Source organism: Maylandia zebra, linkage group LG8, assembly GCF_041146795.1.
Source record: "Maylandia zebra isolate NMK-2024a linkage group LG8, Mzebra_GT3a, whole genome shotgun sequence".
In the NCBI taxonomy this organism is placed as follows: Eukaryota; Metazoa; Chordata; class Actinopteri; order Cichliformes; family Cichlidae; genus Maylandia; species Maylandia zebra.
In genome coordinates, this window is record NC_135174.1 from 23,091,453 (window position 1) to 23,117,093 (window position 25,641).

General features: G+C 39.3%; 1 protein-coding gene across 2 annotated transcripts in view; it reads right to left on the minus strand.

The window, feature by feature from the left end:
• The window catches only part of kif19 (kinesin family member 19), a 48,452-nt gene extending 23,652 nt beyond the window's left edge, over positions 1-24,800 (minus strand). The window contains exons 1-6 of one of the 2 annotated variants that reach the window (XM_004556686.3): positions 24,717-24,800; positions 24,248-24,376; positions 22,532-22,612; positions 3,774-3,884; positions 3,577-3,664; positions 2,836-2,972 (exon numbers count right to left, since the gene is read on the minus strand). In XM_004556686.3, the coding sequence (XP_004556743.1) occupies positions 2,836-2,972; positions 3,577-3,664; positions 3,774-3,884; positions 22,532-22,612; positions 24,248-24,286 (456 nt within the window). In that variant the 5' untranslated portion in view covers positions 24,287-24,376; positions 24,717-24,800. Of the gene's footprint in view, positions 1-2,835; positions 2,973-3,576; positions 3,665-3,773; positions 3,885-22,531; positions 22,613-24,247 lie in introns of both variants that reach the window. The other variant, XM_014408587.3, reaches the window with a different exon arrangement.
• Between the last annotated feature and the right edge of the window lie 841 nt (positions 24,801-25,641).

Here is a 25,641-nt window from a genome sequence, read left to right on the forward strand (position 1 = left end):
TGAAAATAAAATAAAATGAAAAATAAAACCTACACACTGAGCATAAGAAGATTAAAAAACCCTGCAGAGACAAGCTGATCAAAATGAGCTCTCTTTGGGTGAAAAAACAAACTAACCCCAAAACAATTTGTGAACAGAAGAATAAATAAAAAGACCCAAACTACAACTTCCTCTGCAAAAACTATTTAGAAAAGAAACAGTTTGCTTTTATTTTCTCTGCACGTTCGGTGAACAGAACAGCCACCACATCCCTTTTTAAGTGCCCATCAACCAAGTCAGTTCATGTGTCCAGATGACCTAAACTGAATGCCAATTATAATTTCTATTCACACTGCAAATCATGTGATTAAGTTTGAGTTTTCATGAACATTTTCTGGATGATCCTAAACTTTATAAATAAAGAAAGATAACACAGTAAATGGGAGAAAATAGTTTTTGAACATTTCAGAGATTTCTCAGCCCTTCAGTGCATTTGATGTTGTTACAAAAAGCCACATTTCCAACAATAAGAATCATTTGAAGATGCAAAACATACAGGCCAGTAACATATACTAGTCGAAACCCCCCCAAACAAAACACAAAAACAAATAGGCAATGCAAGCTTTAAGTCATGACTGCATTTTCTGTTAGTACAACATTTTAATCTTTTAGATACCCAACTGCCAGGGTTCTGGGTCTCCTGACCCAGCATGTTTAGTTCTTTGCGATTTTTGTATTATTGTACTTGTGTGAGGTATTCTATGGTTTCTAAGTTCGATCCCTTGCCCTTCATGTTTCTCTGTGTCCCCTCTGTTCTGTGTAAGTCTGTGTCTGCATGTTTGTGTTTCCCTCTGTGTCTTTCGGGTCTTAGAGTCCTCTGCCTTATGGTTTATGTCTCTGCGTTTCTTAGTTGCTGTCTCCACCGTGTCAAGTTCGCGTCTCTGTGTCATACTTCCTGTTTTACTTTGAAGGTCCATGTCTTATGTGAATGCATCCTGCTTTGCTTGTCTCGTCAGTCCTGATTATTCTCCCAGTTGTGCCCACCTTCTGTGTCTCATTCCCCTCGTTACTTCCCAGTGTATTTAAACCCTGTGTTTCTCGTTGCTGGACCGTTGCCGACCCTCGTCAGTGTAACCCCAGCGCAGTTACCTCGAGAGTGTTTTCTCAGCGATTTGCCTTTATAATCACTTCGTGTCTCTGTGTACAGATTCCCTGGACCAACCCCTGTGTTACCTGAGTGATTGGAGTGTGAAGAGGTATGTAAGGAGTGGACGGAGTGTGTGTGTGTGTGACTTTCAGCGTCTTTCCCGTTCGTGTGTGGACCCCCGGAGCCCGGCTTTCCCCTCACCTTTGTAAATAGATCACCTGGTGTATTGTAATAAAGACTCCTGTGCTTTCAAGACCTAGAGCCTGCGCGTGAGTCCGTTCAGTCCCGTTGTGACACAAACATATTCTGTCAGTAGTTTTCAGTTGTGATCAACTGGTTTCAGTCAGTGGCAGGATTGATGTGTTTACTGAACACAAATGAACTCTCTTGTACAGTCCAGAATCAATCAGTTTATTGTATTTTCAAGCCAATGCTCTCCAAACACAAAAGAACAGTGTACACACAACACTGTCATCAGTGCCACCATGCCGTGACTGACTGAAATTGGCTAAGGCTGAGCTACTGGCATGCTGGATGCTGACATGAGTGTCCAAAGCTGTTCCTGCAGCCTCGCATATCCATGAGAGTACTATCACAGATCTGATTCCTCTTGACGAAAATCGGAGTGGTGAGCGGTACCAAGCTGAGGTGTTAGATAGAGCTTGACCATTATAATGGTGGGACTCATATCCCTGGGGCTGATACATTTACATTTACTGAAATATCAGAATCAGCTTTTATAACAACAGATAAATGAAAATGTTAAAAAGTCAAAACACTCTTCAATCCTGAGTGTTCACGCTGTATAATTTGTCGAGCAAAGGGTACTTTGAAACTTCCCTGTAGGCGACACCTTTCGCCAGAAACACAACAATTAATTGATCTGAAGAGAGTCGGCCAGAACTTAAATAAGTTATTCCTAAGCTGTTGTGACAAAAAAAACAAAAAAAACAAGATAATATGACAATGCAGTTCACAAACTATCTTAGCAAGGATTCATAAATTTCTATGCACATCACAGGTTCAGGAAATTCATTTAAGTTTCATGTGTTTGACAAAAACAAAAAATATCAGCTCATACATTGAAGTTTTAAATCTTCAAATATTGCTATCAGTCTTAAAAATCCTACATCAGGTGGATCTGGAAACTTGCTTAGTCCAGGTGCTGATGGGTGACTGCTTGTATCACTTCCAGAGGTCACCTCATTTGAAATGTTTTGTATATCTATACTGCATATATGTGCATATATTATAAGTTCCATTGCATAATATAAAAATGTATCTAACAATCTTATTCTCTCTCTCTCTCTCTCTACTGGGCTGCAGATAAGGATGCCCAGCTCACTTCAGATGTGACATGGATGCCAGAAAAAAGTAAAGCGATAGCTGTATCTGCCTACTACGGGCATTAATTAACAACATCAAATGTTACAAGAACAGTGTGAAGTCCCCCCCCCCCCCCCCCCCCCCCCCAAATAAAAAAGACAAAACCAAAAAACAAAATCCCGTTTGAACAGTAGACAGAACCAGCGATGGATATCTAATGTTCATACCTCAAGAAATTAGTGGTAATTACTGAGTGAGCAATCAGAGTGATGGATCTAACATTTAGGGTCTCACTGCAGAGCAATTAGATGTGTCATTACTTGAGAGTTCGTGATAAGAATACAGGTCTAGAGAGAAATTCTTTTAAAAATGAAAATCCTTACTTCCAGATAGGACATGGACACACTGTACAGCATGTCATCACTGGTCTCCTCAATGGCACGGAACAGGTCATTCAGAGTTCGAACATAGATGCCTGGCTCCTTGTCAGTTCCTAACATGGTGTATGTCTTTCCACAACCTGAAAACAAAATATAATGCCTCTCATAGACCCAGTCTTAACCACGTAGTGAGCACCCAGTGACGGACAAAATTAGCTACAGAGGTGAATTTGTGAAAAAACATTTTAAAGTATAAATAAATGCCAATCATTTGCTCCTAACCTGTTAACTTTGTAGTTTCAAGGAGGAAACAACATGCATACACATGAGTGGCTACAACCTCTGTGCTTACTTTCCACAAGAGGAGGCCAAGAGTAGAGCTTGTGTGCGAGAAATGGCCAGGCAGAAGGCAAAAAATGAAAGCAAGAGAAAGGTGGGAAACTTGATGGAGCAATGGCTCTCTACTAGTCTTTGACAGCCTGTGACTACCCGCTGGAAATGTGGGATGCAGAGCATGACTCATTTTCTAATCAGGCCTTTGCTAAAATCAAAAGTGAAACAGGTGTTAATAAGATGTCTACCTTTTCCCAAGAGCTTGCTGAATAGCTCTCTGGCTCAGGCTGACAACAGGTCAGGAGGGTTGCACATGTAATTAGTGTATGATACACCTATGAGCACTGAGACTGAGTACTAAGAAATATATTTGGTTCTTGTTCAATGCACATACACTCGCACAAAACAAACCTGTGGGTCCATAGGCAAACACAGTGGCATTGTAGCCTGATATAAGGCCCTCAATTAGGCCTTTTGTTGTTGCCCGGTACACTTCCTCCTGTATAGGGAGAAGAAAGGGTTCAGGCCATACATAAACAGCTACACATCAATATGAATACAGTGCGAGATTTGCATTATTTTCGTTTTTTCTTTAACTCCTGACAAACCTGACTAGCGGAGAAGTCAAATGCTACATCAAACATGTAAGTCTTCTCCCTCGAGCGATTGGCACGCAAGATGTCGTCTGGGTCCTCCATGGGGTCCATCAGAACCACCATCTAATGATGAAGAAAATGGTTAAGATACAGGAAAATAAGACAGGCCTTTGCAGGCAAGGGGCTAAACACTATTGACATCAGCGAGGCCATTGAACTTAGTAATGTGTTTGTTGTGTAGACAGTATGGTTTACTTTTAATAACAGTGGAAAGATGTGCTAATGAGCAAATGGGCTCTCTATTCAGTGACATTAGGTCCAGCTTGAAAGTGTGGCAAAGATAAATGACAAGAAGGTCAGCTGAAAGGCTACTGAAGCGTATTTCTGCTGGGATTAGATGGATGACTGTTCACTAATCATTACAATATCTCATAAGTGCAGGAAAACAAATATAAACGACCGCTCAGTTTCCAGGACTAGCTAACACAAAATAAAGATATGTCTCTTTGTGGCAGATCACTGCAGATGCAAGTTTCTGTTGAGCCCCTTACTGTGCTGTACATCTGGAAAAACGAGATAGCCATTTGCTTGATGTCCCCCTTCAGGCCAATGAGATGAGCTCCAGTACCTACTTAATGATCATAAAACACCATGCTCCAAGTGTGTCCATTTGGATTTATTTTACTACATTTATGTCTTCTAGTAGGTTTTAGCATTCAATTACCTTTTGTGACTATTTTAAAGGTTCCAGTTCACCATCTCGCCAACCTTTATAGTTTCCACATTTGCTAAAACAGCTGTTGGTGTTAAATGACTGAATTGACTGTTTGTGACAGTGAAGAGGAATGTTCTGTGTAGTAGTATCAACTTACACCAATTTGTAACAGCATTTCTGTATTTTCTTGAATTAAAGGTGCATGTAATTAGCACTAAATTATATGTGTATAGACATATACACATACATACGCACACACTAATTACTGGGGATTCTCCATAATCTGTTAATGTGGTCACAGGGGCAAACATACTACGGTTTTACCACAGATGGTATTTTAATATATTCAGATCCAAATTAAAGATGTACAAAAAAAAGCAATTGTGCAACTTCACTTTTGTGCACCTTTGAGCCTAAATGTTAAAAGTAAAAACTTTAGTTAGTATAACTTCTTCCACCTATATATTATTAAAGTTAATGGTAAGAAATTGCATGTGAAAAATGACAATGCCGGCGGAAGCTATTTCCTCCAGGAAATGAAAGCCACTTCTTGTGACAAATACAGTCCCCTCTACACTCATTTCACAGCTTGTATGTAGAATATGCATTTATGGAAATGGGAATCCACTCAGGCCATCTGTCTGAATCATGGTCATAGAACAAAAAGCAGCTCACATGGCAAAGACAGTCATGCAGTAAAGAGACAAACTTCAGTTTTTTTAGGGAGAAAATTGGAAACATTGGTGTTAAAAATATGCTTTTGTACATGTGACAGCCACGGTGGCAGATATTACACTGAATGTGAATAAGCACTGAAATGTCACATTCTTCTAATTGTTCGGTTTCACAAAACTAGTCCATTATCACTAGTAAATCACATCTCTGAAAAAGAATATTTCAGAAACAATGCAGAAACAGAACATCACGACATCAGGAAAAATATATTACAATAAGGATGACAAATCTCGGGCTCAGAGTGGTTCCAACTGACTTGGTGTGATTGTACACAGCTGAAGGAAAATTAGTTTTCTCACAGTATTGTAGGTTTGAATCTCGTGCAACTGACCTGGGAGAAAAATTAATAAAAACAGAGAGCACTTAAGTTTATCTTAGATATGACTATGGGGGGGCTAGGGGTTTGTCAGCTGACCAGCTCCTTTCAGCAGTGGGCCTTGAGAGTCCTCTGAGGCCTGAAGCACCCGGCATGTTTGATGACCCCCCCCCACTCTTCCAACCCCACCAACCACTGAACCGCTCACTTTGAAGCCTCTCAATTGAAATTCAAGAGAGCGTGGGGGGGGGGGTTTCCACTTTTAATAAACTGGGAACAACAGATGAAGGCGGGGAGCATGGCAGGCGTACGCAGGTTGCAATCAGAAAAGAGGGGGGACAAAGAGAAGAGTAAAGTATTAAGAAAAAGAGAGTAAACATCGAAGGCATACAACTATTTGTTCTTTGAATTTATATCGTTACTTTTTCAGTTAGTATTTTTTCTATGGCATACACGTGAATGCCCCAATGTCCTTTCGACACAAAGATAACATGTCCAACAACTGATGCCCATTCTTCCTCTTTCCCTAACTTCCTCCGTCTCCTGTAGCACCCAGATACCATGACGTACAAGCTCTGATCGCATTTCATAGAAAAGATACTGTGAACAACGTAGTACTTCTCTTGGGTGCTCTTAAGCCACTTAGTCTCAGTCAATGTGATGACCTTCACAGACAATGTGAGTGTAGTCAGAAGAATTATTCTGGCAAAGAGCAGCAAAGACACAAAAAGTGTGTAATTGAACATCTAATAATAAAATAAATGTATCAAAGTGGTCAGGAGCAAAAGAGGCCATGCCAGTTGTAGTTACACCCAAGTGAGGGAGTGTTTTTGCCCACCTCTTAAGAGAAACCGCTAGTCCCAGCGGTGACAAGAGGTGTAGGCAGGAAAGCCCGGGATAGACAGTCAGGCAAACAATAGTGACCCTTTCTGGCATTAACCTATTGTGACCATGGTAAAATGTAACTTTAACTCTAGATAGATGTTGTCAACCACAATTCCTCTTTCAGTCATCTTTCTATGATCTGAACTACACCTGCCACAACAGAGAAGGGAGTGAGGGAAAATAAAAAATTTAGTTCAATTCAGTTTTATTTATTTATCATCATCTGAAAACACTTATTCTTGTAAGAAAAAGAGCACAACATTAAACATAGATTTGCAACAGTAAAGTGATCCTTTATGAGTGAGCATTTGGCAACACTGAGGAGAAAAACAATCTTTAAAAGAAGCAGCAGAAATGATCACTTTGCTATAAATAGTTTTTGTTGTTCTTGTACACAACAAATGCATAAAACGAGTGTTTTCACATTTTCTGCACCCCTGGAAAGACTTTTTGGAGGTGGGGGCTAAAAAGTACCAGTTCAAATGTAAACAAAAACTATAATGGAGTAAAATGTTTCCTTTTTGAAGTTAGTTGGTTTTATGTTGAAAAGCGACATAGCTTGTTTATATATGCAAGGCATATATTAACTTGTATATATGCTTGTGTAATTTTGTTGCTTGAAAAAGCTGATGAGCACACAGCAGTGCTGTTACATAATAGCAAGTATCAAATGCATGCTTTCATGCACAGTTCTGTTTCTGTGTATGCGCTTGGGAAATCATTAGGGACCAAGGGTGTTGATAACACATATAGTCCCATCTGTCATCTGTGTTTCTTGAGTTACAGTACAGGCTACCTTCCCACAGCTCCACCCATGAACATCCACACACAGCATCTGCTGCTTGGAAAGATTCTATACTATTAATTTTCTTAAGTCTCCTGATAAGACTTTAAGGTGCTGGCTCTAGTGTCAGTACACTGTGTGGCAACATAAGACAGGATGTCTGGACATGTGCCTAACCTTCCTGGGTTTAGAAGTTCTCGACACAGACGGCCTTTACCGTAGGTTGTTCTCTGTATTTAATTAAGAGGCTTCTGAGAAGTGTCTGAGGTTAGGTACAGGTCAGTATTAGCCCTTGAGCACTGACGTCTAGCGTACAGAACAGGTTAAGAAACGCTTAGAAACGTAGTGTTCTTGACATTAGCTTTATACACATCCTCCCTCTTTCTGGTTTTTGCTCACAGTTACATGGAAACGTACTCAAACACTCAAAGCGAAAGAAGCATGTTGATGTGTATAAGATGAAAAAGACAGAGTTTTAACGCACTTATGAAACACAGTATGTTTGAGCACAAAGAAATTCACCTATACAAATTTATTTCCCCACAAGAACCGATTAATCACATTTTGCCACCATGAGCACATTTGGCAAATGTTAAGATGAATTGATGAAACTGTTAAAATGGCAAAATGAGCCTTAAAATAGTTAATCAAACTCATCTCTCTTGAGTTGAGCTTACTTGAGGCGAAGCTGTGAGTCAGTGAACAGCTGCACAGCAACCATTCTCCAAACACAACTGCTACAATACAGCGAGCACATAGATCATTATAAGGGCCTATGTGTTTGCTGTTAACGATCAAAGTAAAGGACAGGCCAAAACTGTGATAGTATAGTAACAGTCAATTTGCCATCACGTCCATTAATGGCTTAGCACTCTGATGATAACAACCAATTGCAGCAGCCAGTGTGTGATTTCTAAACCTCTACCAAAATGGTTAAACTTATGGGTAGTGGTCAAACCATGATCTTTCAAAGATCCGGAAAGACACAATTTTAGATGTTTGACGTCAAAACAAGACTTTCCACTCAGTTCTAAATTGGCTCTTGTTGTTATTTCTACCAGGACCAATCGCCCCTTTTCACTGGCTGCTGACTTATTCATGGGCACCTCTGAAGGAGACATCAATTTTGACACAAGTGGGCTAGAAGCCCGATGCGCCTGAGAAAAGCACAAAGTGAAAAGGAAAGCAATTTCCTGGTTGACAGCCTCTACAAGCATGGTGTCATTTTTAGCAGTTTTAATCATGGTGTCACAATGGACATCACATGCTACAGCCACTTTTCATTTGGATGCAGCGCGTGACTCATTTTAACTTGACCTCGGAGGCTGGCAAAAAGAAAATGGTCAGAGCGTGAATTTATACACGGTGGCTAAGAAAAAAAGAGGCTATAAAATATTTATAGTATCTCAAGGATCAGCCAAAGTCCGACAACAGCTTGCTTATGAGGCGACATGAACCCAATTAGCATGATGGCATTATCTATACACCTGCAATAAACAGTGTGGTGAGATGGAGCAGTGCTGCCTGGTGCTTTTCTTGGCTGATGTGATTGATGATCCACAAGACTTGCTGTTGGGGTCATTACACCAGCAGGATTGACTTGGTTGGCCATCCTGCTGACTATAGCACAGCTAGCCCCCACCGTAGATCTATAATTCAAAGCCTGGATGTGGTGCGGTTTCACTAGCGAGCCAGCCCTGGTTGCTTCTCCCTATCATGTGCCAAATGGAAAATGCTGCCAAGACGGGAAACAAAAGTCAGAAGTCTAGAGATCAACCAGTTTTCTAAGCACTATTTCATTACACCTAGATAATGGTTAGGGTCACTAAGAAAATAACAAAGCAAAATCTGAAAACACTACACTAGAAGCAAAACCCTTTTCCTGTCTTGTACTAATCGTATAATTATTTTCAGGCTTTGGTGTAGTGCATTGCTAGCAGGTAAAATTAAGGAAAACCTGATGAAATGTTGTGAGATATTTTAAGGTTAATTAACAAAAACCTTATACATCAATGAAGCAGCAACAACTGACGCAATAACCAAAGATAGCACAGATGAGAAATCTAAAGAACTGACACCAAAAATGTTAAGATGCTGTCTGAATTAGAGTGAATTGGCTTCAGTGTTGATGAGGTAACATCCCTTAATCAGAATCAGAATCTTTTATTAATCCCTAAGGAAATTATGTGAACAGTTCGTAATGCATGCTTTGAAAAGATGTATTTGTGATAGATTGTGGTCACCCTGAAAGAACTTTCCCACTATGACAAGAAGCACAGCACCGACAGAAGTTACAGTTACAGAATATTATATATATATATATACACACACACATACACATACATATATAAATACAGAGACAAATATAAATAAAATATACGAAGGGGATAAATAGAATAAATAGGAATAAAAATAAAAATACAAGTGAATTGCACATTTCAAGTATTGAGGTCTATTGCACCATTGACTATTTACAAAAAGTATTGCACAAGGTATTGTACAGTGAGGTGAAGAGGCACTACAGCTTAGTTGTTCCCCCCTCCTTTGTCCTTCAGTTTCCCCTCCCTCTCCCCTCCAGAGAGGAGACAGATAAATTAAAAGTGCAGTTGAAATGTCTGCTAAAATAGAGCTGCTAATATGTTTAAAGACTCTCCCTGCTGACTTCAACTGAGCCACTGGCAGAAAAAGGAAATGCCAGCCACATTAGGTCTACAATGCAGTCCTTTTATTGTCATGCAGGTATTCATCTCTTTATTTATTAAAGGACAGGTACCCGTCAGAATATGAAATAAATGTATTAATCTCTGTGTGACGACTCTGCTCTCTGTGTGTATTTCAGTAGTCCCTGCTAATATCTTCTGGCTGCACAATCACATAACAGTAGATTTGCTTAACAATGCCATCTACATGCTGTGTCAAGAATACTGAAGAAGAATAAAAGGACTGAGATCAGAAAAAGAATGCAAGCGGGTCTAAGCTGTGACCTTTACAAGGCAACCTTTCAAGCTGCTCTGTCAGCAACGCAACCAAAGCTTTGGAAAATCCAACGGGCACAATTGCAGCTGGTTATCTGATAGAAACCCTCGGCACTGCCCTCTGCACCCCAACAATGCTACTGTATATCCCGTTTCAGAGGCTCTCTATGATTGGAGGTGTGTGCTGGATCACAGTATACCTGATACAGTGTGCCTGATAGCAAGGTCTGCTCTTCTATTTGATGTTATATAAGATGTCTGGCCGTGGCTAACGAAGGCCAAATCATTACAGTCAGATGTAATTCCGACTGAGATGTTCAATAATACACGCAATAGTACTTTCAGCCTCTTGCACAATGCAGCAAGACGTCTTTTAAGCTGAAGAATTGGGTGAGAGAAATTACTTCATTTTGTCCCTTTTAAACTTCCAATTTTCCTCGCTTCACTCATCACTCCCATCATTTCTTTTTTATATAGCACAGATGCATTATTAAACAGCACAGGCACGGATTGTTAAAAAGGACTGAAAGAACAATGCAGCAATCTGTCATCCAAAAAAGCAATTCACTAAACATCCAGATCACAATTCAGTGTGAAGATGTCAAGTATCTTCACACTGTCATAAATTATACTCTAAAATAAAACAATCAACCCATTAACCACTTTTATTTTGTTTCTTGTGTTAAAAATGTCATGTTTGGGAGATAACATGCAAGCCAACAGAAGACAATGACAAAAGAGTAAACTCAACGCCAAGAGGTAATTAGGCTGATTACCAGAAAAGCTATTACATGACAACGTGGTACCATCACAAACAAACATCCAGGAGTACACCAGCTGGCAGAAACCCATAGTAGCGCTGTGCCAGAGGCTGGTGGCTTTTTAAAGGCCAGAAGTAAACTCAAGGCCAAGGGCCGGAGGTCTGGCATAACACACAAACTAGGGCAATCACCAGTTATCCAGGCAATAACACACAGACGCAGACTCAAACACATACTACACAGAAACAAGCTACAATTCCGAGGTTGATATGGGTTAACATCTAGCTTCACATTTATCATGTGTCGGAGAACTTAAAGAGTCAACTTTAAGATTATTTCTTTAGGATAAAAAGGAAACATTTGAATGAAAATCAATTCCAATTGAAATCAGAAAAATTAAAACTGACCTGTACACAGATTTCTCCATTCCTTTCTTATATATATATATATATATATATATATATATATATATATATATATATATATATATATATTATAAATGGTAAAAGTCTTCTGTGTGCCAGGATTTCAGATATAAATATGCCAGCATTTTTCCATTTACACCTTTGATGTTCTGCTTTTTGACAAAGATGATGTGGATCATCCATAGCAGATTAACCTCTAATAATAAACAGACCGGACAAACAAACACTGTAAAATAACTTCATTTTTTTTAAGTGTGTATATTTGCTTTGTTATTTGTTCCTCATTTGTTTCATTGTAATGACTGTTACAATTATCAAAAGGAATTATCACAGGAGTAAGATGACTCTCCTTCTTTCTAGTATAATAGAATAAAAGCTGAAAAAACATGTTGGTGAGTAATGGCCTTTGGAGGATCCTTCCAGATGAAGGCAGCAGCAAGCTGTGCAAGGGTCCATTTAGTACAGAGCTGAGTTAACTTCACACCCATGTTCACACATAATGACAGTAATAGCAAAATGGTGCTCGACAGCATGCTATTTTCAGCCTTTCAGTGAATTTTGCTACCATCATGACATGACAGAAGGAGATGTTGTCCGTGTAAAACACAAAAGAAACCATTACTTCTTCCAAGTCCTTTTTGGAGGCATAGCAGACAATCAACTTTCTCCAAGGTTTCAAAAATACACTCCACTCTCTTTTTTGAAGTTAACTGAAAGCTTGAATGTACTAAAGAGGTATAGGCAAAAGAAAAACTGTAAGCAGCCCCATGAAAGTGTTGAGTTCATTAAACAAACAAACAAAAAAAAAACTAAAGTGGAGTTTGGAGTTGACAAACTGTCTAAATTGAACATCCTTTAAAAATGTCAGTATGCAAATTAGATTGTTAAAAGCTTCTGGGTGAGCTCAGGAAGCACAACTGTACTAAATCAACCAGAGTTTTTTAGCTTACTCTATATTGGGTTTTCAGTTGAGTTCCTAGGTAATACTTAATAATTTAACAATGCAAATGAAAGGGTTTTTAAAAAATCCATTGTATTTGAATTAAAAGGAAAAAATACCGGTCGTTATCAGTGGTCATCATCCACCCAGTAGATTCTATGGTATCAATTTGAAATTCCTACGTCAGCTCCCTCTCAATTAATCAAGTTCGCAAAGTTGGGTGACGACTATACCCCTTCAGGCTTTTATGGTTTAGGGGTGATAAAAATGATGTTTTCATCATATATAATTAGGGATGGGTACCAGCACCGGTCCAGACATAAACGGTAGTAACTAGGGGTGGGTTTTTATAATCGATTCATCGATTAAAATCGATTCTGGCTTGGATAACGTAAAATCGATTCATTTAAATCCTGAATCGATTTTTTTAATATAAATTTATTTTGCTTGAAATGCCAGAATCTTTGGTGACATCTCACAAAATTTCAAGAACCACCAAACAGTTAAGACAGTAAATGAGAGCAGGTACACGGATTCTGCACATAGACTTAAACACACAGTGCGACCCGCGGATCAGAATCAGTTAGATGTCGCCTTTCTCACGGTTGGGGCTGAAAGCCGACAGCTCGCTGATCCTGATGTTTCGGCGGGTCCGCGCTTTGTGTTTACGCCCTTTTTGCGCCGATTCTAAAGCTGTTAGTTTGATCTCTCTCCAAACAATATTGACCGAACCAGCAGCAAAAGAAGATCCAAACGATTCACATAAAATCGTCATGAATTCACTCTGACTTTTACTGTTTTGCTTCCACCGCGATGCACAGCTCTCTCTCTCTCTCTCTCTCTCCCTCCCCCCCCTCTCTCTCTCTGTACTTCAAGAACAGTTTCCCTTTCTTCATTATTCGCTTGCTTGTTACGCACCAGTCTACCGTAGTTTACAGCGCTGTCAGCCGCTGTTTTTTTCCCTTTTACATTCTTCCGAAAAGAAAACCTCATTTCTGCTGTTCAATACTGAACAAATTTAAACTTTTTAAAATTATTCAAAATGCAAAACGCTTAACCGTGTCTCTAATAAAACCGCTGTAACTTCAGAGGTAATGTTCATATGTTGATTAATGGTTTTCTTTCGTTTTTGATGTACTGCAGAATATTTTTATAAAATCCCAGGCCAGGAAAATCACCTTCATGTTTTTCTGTTTTTTATCTTCAGCTACTTTGACACAAAGGCATCTGCTGTGATGCTCACACCTTTGATAAAGTCTTGCGTGTGTCAGCTTCCTTTTTATTGATACAAAAATATGTAAATGTACTGATTTGAATTATAATATTTCTGACTGTCAAAATTTCCCAGATTTAAATCGAATCGAATCGAATTAAATCGAATCGTGGATCGAATCGATTCGGGACCTTGTGAATCGGAATTGAATCGATTCTAGAAATCAGTGACGATACCCAGCCCTAGTAGTAACCAGACCAAAAAGCAGTGCACATTTTGGTGCTTTTTGGTCTGGAATATTTTATTATATTAATAATAAAATATTATTAATATTTTTAAAATGATAGCGGCACACACGAAAAATTTTGAAGCACAAACCAGCACAAATGTAGCACAAACGTTTAACATCAATTTTGTTTGATTTGGGTAATGTGGGGGGGCTGGTTGACCTTAGACCTTTACATTTTCATTAATATATTTAAAACAGAAGCAGCACAAATTACAATTTTAGCAGCACAAACATAGCACAACTGATTGACACCAATTTTGTTTGATTCCATTAATATGGGGGGGCTGGTTGACCTCCGGTGACCTCTAGAAATTTTTATTAATATCTTTAAAATGATAGCGGCACAAAAGAACATTTTTGCAGCACAAACCAGCACAAAGGTAGCACAAACGTTTGATACCACTTTTGTTGGATTTGAATAAGGTGGGGGGGGCAACTCAACTTCACTCACATTGCAACAAGTGCTTTAAGGTGATACTGTGCAAAGGAGGTAACACCTCAAATCTGACGACGAACCTGGTGACGCATAGTGTTTTTTTAAAAGCCGAGAAATGCACCGTATTTGATAGCTTGCTGCGAGACCTCACACCGAGCACATCTTCTGCGGGTGTGGTGCCTGTTATCGGTCCCGGAGTTAGCAACATCCCCCAAGAACCTGAAGAGGAGACTCCTGGTCCCTAGCCCTGCCAGTGTAGCAGAAATGATGACGGATGATGATGATGGCAGCAGCAGCGGCCATTCTTCTCTGCGTGAGTAGCTTAATGTTGTTCGTGTGTAATTTACGTTAAGTAGGCTAACCACGTTATTACATTAATGCATGTAAGGTGAACTAGCAAACATCATCATAGCTACATGCAGCTGTCCTCTTGTTTGATGGCAGATACTCCCTTCACCCTGGCCAAAAAGGCTAAAATGACCAAAGAAAAAGTGGAAAACAGCTAAACATGAGAGGTTTTTGGACAAAGTTTGTGTTTTTTCCATTATTTAAAAAACACAAACACAAAAGAGTGATACCATATATGCCCTATAGCTGCAGAAAAGGCTAACATTGTTATCTTTTTACAAAAAAAACAGCTAAACATGAGAGGTTTTTGGACAAAGTATGTGTTTTTTCCATTATTTAAAAAACACAAACACAAAAGAGTGATACCATATATGCCCCATAGCTGCACAAAAGGCTAACATTGTTATCTTTTTACAAAAAAAAAAACAGCTGAACATAAGAGGTTTTTGGACCAAGTTTGTGTTCTCCAGTCTTTAAGCACTGGTTCGAGCACCGTTTAAGCACCGGCACCATTTCAAAAGTACCGGTTTGGCACCGGTATTGGATAAAACCTAAACGATACCCATCCTTATATATAATACATTTATTGTGCAGCTCTTAAAGCTACACAATAAATGGAGACATGACTCACCTACATCACCTTTTCATAATTACCATCCTTGCAGAAAAGGTAAGTTTTCTATTCTCTGACTCAGTGCTATGATTGAACATTTTCCTCTGATTCTTGTTTTAATTGTCCAATGTAGGCAATTTTCGGGAAAGGCAGTCTCATGGATGAGCCCCACCAGAGAGACAACATGTTGTTATGACTGTAGTAATACGGTAAAAGCCCCCATAGAGACTGGTTCCCACTAGATCATTAATACCCAGACATGCAATTCTTTGTAAACACCCTGTAATGGTTAGCTGAAAATCTGTCCATCTCAAATACAATCTCTTTTCTTCCTATTTTTATTTCCCTCAGTCTTTTTTGGCATACTTGTTTCTCTTCCCACTCAAAAATTTGACTCTTCCACAACTGATATTTTAAATTTATTGCTTTTTCAGCTCTGGCTAGAGTTATCTCAGCCATTGTGTAAAAGCTTTTTTACCTAATAGTTTTGCCACAATGGACAAATTCTTGCCTGTCACCTATTAAAGCGAGCACATCTATGGCCCTGCCTTTAGAGAGCGCATGATGAGAGGGCACTGAGAGGGATCACTCACAGCACACGCAAACATGCACGATCCAAAGGAGGGTGTAGTGAGAAAGCTAACTCGAGGTCAGGTGTGAGACTAAGGAAAGCAAAGATTATCCACTTTTCTGGAACAGGCTGTCTATTTGGATTGACACATTAACCCACATTTGAAGAAAAACAAAAAAGTAGGTCTACTTTCCACGTCTGGCCCAAACTGCTTCCTCTGCTCTCTGTGGTGCCACTGTTGCCATTTTAAGTTCAGTTCCTGTGCCTAGCACTTTCGCTGTATGCTATTTGCAGCTGTGAAGCTATTCAAACAGTCTGCCTCATAAAAACACTCCACCTAGACAAAGTGTGCCATTTTTTCCCGTTTTTGTTAGAAATAGGCTAGCAAATGTGCTGTTGGAGAGAACATTTCCATTAACAGAGGGTGGAGAAACAATAAGGGAGCAAGTTAATTAGGCATATTTATTGAGTATATCTTCTGCATGGCACTGAGACTTGTAAGCATGCTACATATAGAATCACATTTTCCACATTTTTAATTAATCCTGCAGTCTTACTAGTTTCCTATTGTGTGTTTGTGTTTTAAATACTGTTTGTTTTCAGCTAAGAGCTACTGCACAGAAGCTTGTTATGTGACTGCATAGTGACAATAAAGAATCTTGAATTAATGTCAGGATGGCTACCTGACCAATTTTATCAGTCACTGAGTGTCCTATGTAGCATTCTGTTTGCTGGCACTTTTGTATTCTGCAGTGCAAACCTTTTCTAATCTACACTACACTGTTTTCTTAGGGTGCTGCTTTTTTAAACCGGGCTAATTACAGTACAGTCTCTAATGCGAAGGCAATTTGAATCTTCTTTCACTGACAGGCCAGCGTAGAGGATGTCGGAAACTCTATACTGAGCACTTGAGGTTACGTGCTTCGTAGTTCACAAAGGCAGAAAATTTGCCAGTTAATGGGCATACTGTAATGACGTTGACCTGTGCTTGGACCAAGCTGAATGCTGCTGATTGTCTCAAAGGACGTGATCTTTACAAAGGAAGCAGGAGGTAAAAGGTTACATTTTTGTTTGCCTTCTGGCTGACATTCTCTCTCTTCAGGATAAAGATGAACATGAGAGACAAAACCTGTCCCTGAGAATTTTCTTTAGAACACCCGATATATAAGTACATGGGAATCCCTGCACATACCCATGAAATGCAGTGCAGAAAGCACAGACAAGCTAAGCTGTACAGATGTTCCACTAATGAATGCAAGAACGTATTTGATGCAGACAATTCACCTGCTGACTGAAAAGCAACAAGGAAAAATCCACAGTTTTTGTAAACTTCTTCCAAAACGTTTCCTTTATTCTCACAAATGTTGGACTGTAATTTTGAGGAACAGAAATGAAAAAAACAAAAACAGAAAACAAAAACAAACAATGGCCGTGACCTTGTCTAGGTGTCTCTATGGAGATGAGGCCTCAACATAAAGCATTCCCCTCTGTGTGCTGACAGACCAGCCTGGCCAAAAACTTGCCTTACAACTCCAAAGGCTAAGACACATGGTGCGTGACGCAAACACTCAACTCTACTAAAAGATATTTTTACATACATGTATATGAATTTATGTACTAATGTTCCTGATATTCCTTTTCTGGCTCTGCCTTTGAAAATGGATTCAGTTTTTATATAAACTGCACATTTATAAGGGATCTGTGCAAAAGGTTTTTCTTAATTTACTCTGTAAAAATAATCAGCTTGTAAAGTGGAATTGCTGAAGAGAGCCACAGGGTGATGCCTCCTTTGCAGTGCTTGAATTCGGACACAGGCACAGAAATAAGGCTTTGACTGAGATTCCCATGTTCAATGAAATGTAGTGCTGAGGACACCTAGTATGGTATGGTCACTTTTAGGTTGTATTGAACAAAGCACCAGAGCGAATGTCTCCACTCCTGTGTCTGACAAATGTCTAAACTATTATAGGCAAGCTAGCTAAGTGCTACGTATTACTCTCTCTTCTCAGACAAGGACACATCATAGGTGGTGATCCCTGATCACTTAACAGCATGTGTTATCCCACCTGTTTATTTAGAGGCTGCAAGACACCCTTCATCTCAACTTCAACTGAAATGGGTTCCTCAGCTTGCTGATTTTCGTTGTTTCTTTTTTTTTTGATGATGACGGATGATGATGACAGCAGCAGCCGTTCTTCTCTGCGTGAGTAGCTTAATGTTGTTCGTGTGTAATTTACGCTGAGTAGGCTAACCACGTTATTAAATTAATGCATGTAAGGTGAACTAGCAAACACCGTCGTAGTTACATGCAGCTGTCTTCTTGTTTGATGGCAGATACTCCCTTCACCTTGGCCAAAAAGACTAAAATGACCAAAGAAAAAGTGGAAAACAGCTAAACATGAGAGGTTTTTGGACAAAGTTTGTGTTTTTTCCATTGTTTAAGCACTGCTTCCAGCCAAGAGTGATACCATATATGCCCTATAGCTGCAGAAAAGGCTAACATTGTTATCTTTTTACAAAAAAAAACAGCTGAACATGAGAGGTTTTAGGACCAATTTTGTGTTCTCCATTCTTTAAGCACTGGTTTGAGCACCGGTTTGAGCACCGTTTAAGCACCGGCACCGTTTCAAAAGTACCGGTTTGGCACCGATATCGGATAAAACCTAAACGATACCCATCCCTAATTAAATGTATTTTCAATGACTCTACCTACCACTTTAGTTTAACCATTAAAATGTCACATCAGACTTTGTTAAGTGAAAATGTCCTAAGTAATTATGTTCACAAGGCTGAGTGACCATCTTTAGACCTTATGGGGTAAACATGGCCTTAGTGCTAGCCTCTTAAGGACTGACCTCTCACCTCTGTTTGTATATTACATTAAGATGGTAATGGAAATACTGTCTGCTGCAGGTTCAGTTTCTTCTTAGTGATGTTCAGTATGTGAATGTCAATAACTATTGATTAGAAATCTGAAGCACAAATATTTTTTTAAAAATAGAGAGCACATGGCACTCTAAAAGCTGGTTTCCAACAGCATTTAAAAGTTGATGTGTTACATTATTTTTTGCTACTCACCAGAACCTGTCTGAAAAAACAAAATATTTGCAGACCATAGGAATTATATTATCATCTGTGGCAAGAGCTGTTATCTTTTTTGTGTTATATCATCATTAGCAAAGACGAATACACCTAGGCTTGTTTGTTAGGTTAGTTTTTTGAAATTGTTTCTCATTCTCTTTAGAAGTAACAATTATGTCCAATTGTCAGATATGCCGAATAGTCTCTTTTGAAGTAAAAATTATGCCAAATTATTGTTTTTAAGTTGAATTAGGCTATTTAGTTTTTCCCTCAACAGTTCAACGTTTCTTTGATTCTCAATGTCCATAGTGTTAGAGGCTACACCGGTTGCATTAGTTCAGTGGTCCCATAATGTAGTGGTTTACACATTTACCTAACAAACGAAAGCTATCTGGAACAGTCCCGGGAGCAGACATAAATCCTCCCAGAGGAGGCTGCATCAGGAAGGTAAAGTTAAAGTTCAAGATCAAATGTGTGGAGAAGCCTGCTATACTGATCCCTTGTGAAAGAGCTGAAAGTAGCCAGTCTTAATAATTCAAGGTTTCTTTGTTTCCCAATGACCATTGTGTCAGGCAGTGATGGTGTGATGGTACAGTACAGTCAGATAAATTACCACTACTTTTCTGATAGGGATAAAAGTCTCTTTTCTATGCTGAAACTTCACTAGATTATTATGCTCTTGAGTGACTAAAACCTGCAACATTTAAGATCCCATTCACATATATTACCCACTACACCTCTGGCTAGTTTACTACTTACTCAAGGACAAGAAAAGCCCATTAAGTGTAAGTGCAGCAGGTGGTCCATGAAGATCCCTACAGGCTGTCTCTGGGGGAAGAGTAAGCCTGAGAGAGAAAAAGAGCAGGTGGCACAAGGCTTAACCTGAGCTAAAACTCATCCAATGAGCTCATCTCCACAGGCTTAGCCAGCTTCCAAGTTGTCTGCTTTCTGCCAGGACAGCCAGATCTGGGTACTCTGGTCCAGTCCGTCGAGTCAGCCACCAGCCCTCTGCTAATCTGTCTGAGCACTACCGTTGGGCCATATGTTTACCATCTTACCAACAAAGTAACATATGCACTGTCTTGTTTGCTTGCAAAAATATGCTGTCTATAAAGGATTTAAGATGTAGTGTAGACATCACCCTTTATTTCTCTGTATGTGATGACTACCACAGGAGTGACAGCTACAGGTAAACAGATTCAGCCCTGTCGTGCAATATAATCCCACCACATCCACTGTGAGGATGTGACCTTATCTCACAATATCCCCTCCATTCATGTCAAGGCAGCCCAGGTAAGCCCACAGGTAAAAAAACAGATCCCAACAATCCCACTGTCTCGATAACAAGTGTGTAGCGTAAGCTCCACTAATCCTTTGTTGTGAACGTGTACAAGTGAACCTGACATAACCTCAAAGACGCCACACATCAGCACTTTCAGATATAATAAACTATGTACTGTGGTATTCAGGAGTGAAATCAACACACTGAGTCAAGCTGAAGAGGAAACATTTTTTTCTAGCTGAGGTTTGGTTGAGCCTTATTATAGTGGCTGTGTCAGCACCATATCTACCTTCCTGGTGTTATGCACTAATCCCCTGAGTCCAAGCCAATTTTAATGATGTCATGCCAGACTGGTGCTGATGTTGTCCTTAAGCTGTGATTAAATTACTTACGTTAAGAAAAACAAGTGATATACCAGCATCGTGGATAATGAGTTTCTAGCAAATTCCCTCAACAGCATGAAAAAACACTAATCATACCCTTTATTGAATATAACATTCTCCACAAACACTTCTCACTGTTTTACTGTGGTGAGTCATCTGTTGCTACTGTTAATTTTCTTGTCTTGGTTAAGAGAAGCTTCCCACCACCAGCAGGCCTACAAATGCCTCAATCAGCCTACACTATGTGAGGAGACACCTCAGCAGGTTCCCAGTCACGATGTTCATTATCGTTTGCACTACCGTCATCACCACTGCACAATCTACTAAATGATCTCGAAGAGGGACCTGCTCAAATGTGAGGCGTAATGGTGAAAATGGTCCTCAAGGGACTTGCACACGCAATGTGTCCTTCTCATATGAAAGGTCACATGGTAGCAACCTCATTAAATACTATGCTCATTGGGAAAAAGGCCACCTGGTCTATGACGGCAAACCAAGTCCAGTTTCTTTTTCTATTTCACTGCCAGAATAAATGAATAGAAAAATCAAGTTTTGGTTGTAGTTTATGAAATATGCCTAAAACTCATTGCTATGGGGAACAGCTATGGCCATGATAGCCAATCTACATTCTGTTCATTCTGAGTCATTCTAGTCATGGTTTACTCTAATGGAAAACACAATTAGTGTAATAGCTCCATTCAAAGCTGCTTATTTGTCAAATAAGTTGGAAAGTAATGTCAAACAAGTTGGTGGAAAACTGAAACAAGACCACAGTGGAAACAAATAGAACCAAGCATGAGGCTGCCGGTACTGGCTGTTTTCATATTAAAGCCAGATGTGTTGTTTTGTCAGACCAACAGTAAAAGCCAAAGAAATTCAAATTATAGAAACAGCAAAACAGAAAAAGACTTTCCAATTAAACTGTTTGTCAAATTGCATCATGGTTAATATAGGCGCTAAGTTAGCAAGATAAAAGTATTAGTGGAATAAAAATAGGCATAAGCATTTGTCCATTGTCCATTTGTCTGACACTACAGAAGAAGTGCACTGCTAATTGGTGAACTACTCATTTCCAATGACTAGGTGGCTGAAAAATACTTCATAAGCATCAGACAGATTCAGAAATAGAAATAATTACTACTTGCTGCCCTAGGCGTCTCTCTGTTGCCATTCACGTCACAAAGTTCTTGCACCATTATGAAAATCCAAATCAATGCTTTTTATGACCTTTTCAAGACCTCAGTAATTGGAGCGGCACAGTCTTTATGTTACAGCTGTGTGGGCACTACTGGACTTCAGAGATACTTTTTTCTGGACTTAAAAGATACCAGAGGGAAACTGCACCACACTTCTGTTAAAACATGTGTACCTGATTTAATTTGTACAACAAAAAGCAGAACAATACACCAACTATTTTTTTTTAAATCTACAAGACGACTTGGTGTGGTGCGTATACATGACTTAGTGCAAAGCACACACTCACAGTTACCATTAACCTTTGTATGCATTACTTTCTAAAACTAACCCCTGTTTCTCTTTCCGACAAGCATATGTCAGTATTTACAATGTATGACTTGATGAAGCTACTTTGAAGTTGCTGACAGACCAGTACAAGTTGATTTTAATTATGTTATTGGGTTAGTGCTTGTTAGTGTCACAGTCCTTATAACTACAGCAAGTGACATTAAAACCGCACGTGTAATGTTTTTTTTAAATAAATAAAGGTGAAAATTTTAAAATATATGAAGCACATAGTCTAAGACCTTTAAGGAGCTTTTTATTACTTGAGTCTGAATCTTGCAGCATTCATATACATATGCATTATGATGTATGCTTTATAAATTAGGTTGTTTTTTTGTTTTTTTTAAAGAGATGCTGATGTTGCAAAGGTCCCTGTAGGCACCTTATTTGTGCAGTCTCATGACAAGCAGGAAGGAACACAGTATCCCTCTTTCACACAAAGCCACCCCATCACTCACTCACATGCAGAATGAAAAATTAAAAGACCAATGTCTCACCTGGTCGTCCACTCTGTGGGCCACGATTGTAGCCCCCTCCTCCTGCTCAGCATCGCTGAGGGGTCGGATTCTCAAGGCAACCTGCAGCAAACAGAGCAAACTCTGAATGTAATCAACTTGGATATGTTCGGTTTCATGACATCATATCTAAGAAAATGACACTGACAGCACATAAGACAACATGTCTAAGGTTTTATCTGTAGTTTCAACTGAATTTTTACAAATGCTTTAATGTCACTTGTTAGAGTGCTTCAACAGAAAAGCATTTTATAAGAAAAAAAACTGGCTCATATATCAGATGCAGCGCACGCTGTGCTGATTTTGAACATTACAATGGTTTTGGGAATGAAGAAAGCAGGTGAGTAATGTTCAATACGGCTCAGGATTGGCTTTGTGCAGGATAAAAAAAAGAATCCCTCAAGATGAAATGTGACTTAGAATAATAAAGATGTGCGAATATAAGTAGGAAGGGGAACTATGATACACTGCTATATTGCATTAAGGGAGTTGTAAAAGATGTATCCTAGTAATAACCCAAATTCATGAAAATGAAACACATAAATTGCATGAGTAATCTTTCAAATGTCAAACACATTTTTTTCACCATTTAACTTAATAATTAGGAAAAATGCAGGATCTTCTAACTTTTAAGTCTTTTCTCTCTCACAACCCCAATTCAACCAGGGTAGGTAAACTGGAAACTCAAAATATCACTTTAAATGCAGAGCTGTCGTTTTAGAGTCTAAATTATGAATACTGGATGGCACTTGGCAGACACATAACAGCTTAATGAGTGGAGCATTGTAATACGACAGCATTATGCACATTCAGACTCCTACTGTTAGTCTAAATCTGTCTGCATGATTTAGAGATCAGCAGAAAAGCTCTGACTGAATTAAAACAGGATGAAAACAGAGTGTAGCAATACCAGCAGTGTGTTAGATCCACAGGGGTGGCACATGAGCTGCATTCATATGCATTCAAACAAATGTGCTATGACGTTCATGTATATAAGGGCTTTTATAGTGGATGTGGATCCACCTTGGATTCACCTAGGCAACAAATAGAAATAAGAAGGTCCTCTCTCTATCAGCACCATGTAGAAGGTGTATTACATGGGGGACAAGAGAGGCCGGGCAACTGAAACAGCCACTTCAATAATTCAGGTAAGGGCTGCAATGCAGGTGGTATAAAAGAAAATTGAACATTCACTATAAACGCCATCAGCTTAAATGGTTAGGAATTCAAGAAGAAACCACTAGAAAGAAGAACAAGAACCTAAAAATAAACTATGCTTAGGCTAACTCCATGATGCCGCTAATATATTTTAGTTTAATTAAATTATATGTTTTAATGCCGAGCTCACTTAGGGGTGAATAGGATGGTTTTTTTTTGTTTGTTTGTTTGCTTTTTTTTATATATAAAAGGTGGTATTTGGTATCCAGTGTGAAGCCACCTTTTAGTGCATATGCCATTCAACAAAAAATACAGGCATTTTTTTAGGCAAACTTCACAGGACTGCAGCCTACAGGTGTACTCTAATGAAGTGATCACCGAGTGTTCAGTTAACTGGCAGAAAATTTATGAGCTTGTTTGTATTAAATGGTGATGGTTTTCTACTACTCACCAACAGAGCGAACTCATTTGACAAAGTTAATAAAGGTGTTAGAGCTCAATAAAAAAATATCATTAAAAAAAGCATAGGTTGAAACTCACAGTTAGCTGGTGGTCCTTTGACTCTCCGGTGTCCTTCATGTTCACTTTCGGTCAGCCTGAAGGATAGCGAGCATCAACAGAAAACGGGGCACTGGACCATCCCGCTCCCCGTCGCTACCTGCATGCCACCTACTCTTTAAGAAAAAAAAAAGCACCTGCAGCACACCGCACACACCTAACATCTACTAATATACCCGGGTTCTGCCTTTAATGCTCACTGGCTGTAGCTTGTCCGTAGTAACAAGCGCGACTGGCGAGCTAACAATCTCTTCGAGTCGTTTTTACTCAACGACATTAGCTTTCCTACAACTACCGACCGACTCTACTCTCTCACTCGCTTCCTCTTTGTGTCCTCGAGAGCGCGTCGGTGGGTATCTTCCACGCAGCGGGTCGGGAAACACGGGAATAATTTAGCCAGACAAAGAGTTAAAGGTAGCGGCAGGTAACAGCAGCACCAGCAACAGCTCACCTGCTACTCGCACTTCTCTGTGTCTGTCCTCGCTCCTCTCCGCTCCGTGTCCTGTGTTTACGCGCGCGCGCGTCTGCGTTCGCGCGTGCTGTGTTGTCCCTGGAGATTCGCGGAACACCGGCAATATCAAATCAGCTACTGTAAACACCAGTACATCCGATTATAAAATAAAACCCTCTAGTCCGGGTTTTCATTGCTTTGGGTGAATAAATAAATAAATAAATAATATGGCATGGCATGTGTACTCCCAGTTTTCCTATCCTAGGCTACACAATGATTGTAAAGGAAATACAAACATAACCCTCTGTACCTTGTAAAAGTGCTTCATAGCAACCTGGGTCATATTAACATTTTATAACGCTTCTGAATTTCAAAAGGACAATAAAGTAGACAAAAAGTCACATTTAAACGAGCATTTATCAGTTATTGGACTGGATGTGCCTTTATTATTAAGTATTTTTAAAATAAATCTTTTGGAGAGTTTCTAAAACACCTTTAAAACAATGGTGAATATTTTTAAATGGCTGTATGCGTTTATCCAAACCAGTTATTGTGCATTCAGATAGATCTGTACGGTGGCCCTGAAGTGCAAATCACACCAACAAATTGCTAAACAATATCACACATTTTACGGACGCGAATAGTTGGAAAATGGTAACCTTTTTTAAATGTCTTTTTCTGTATGAAATACCCTTTCTGTGTCACTTTGCTGACATCTGGTGGAAATGTTATGCAATTACCGTTTCAAGACATACCGTTTCACCTGTATGGAGAAAAAAAAACAGAAGAGAAAGCAAACAACGAAGAGCAACATAATAAAAAAAAACCCAGCACCATCACAATAAACTAGCTAGCAGTAGATAACAGTAGATACTAAATAATAAACGATATTGTGCAGCACGCAAGATAGACAGCGCACAATGTG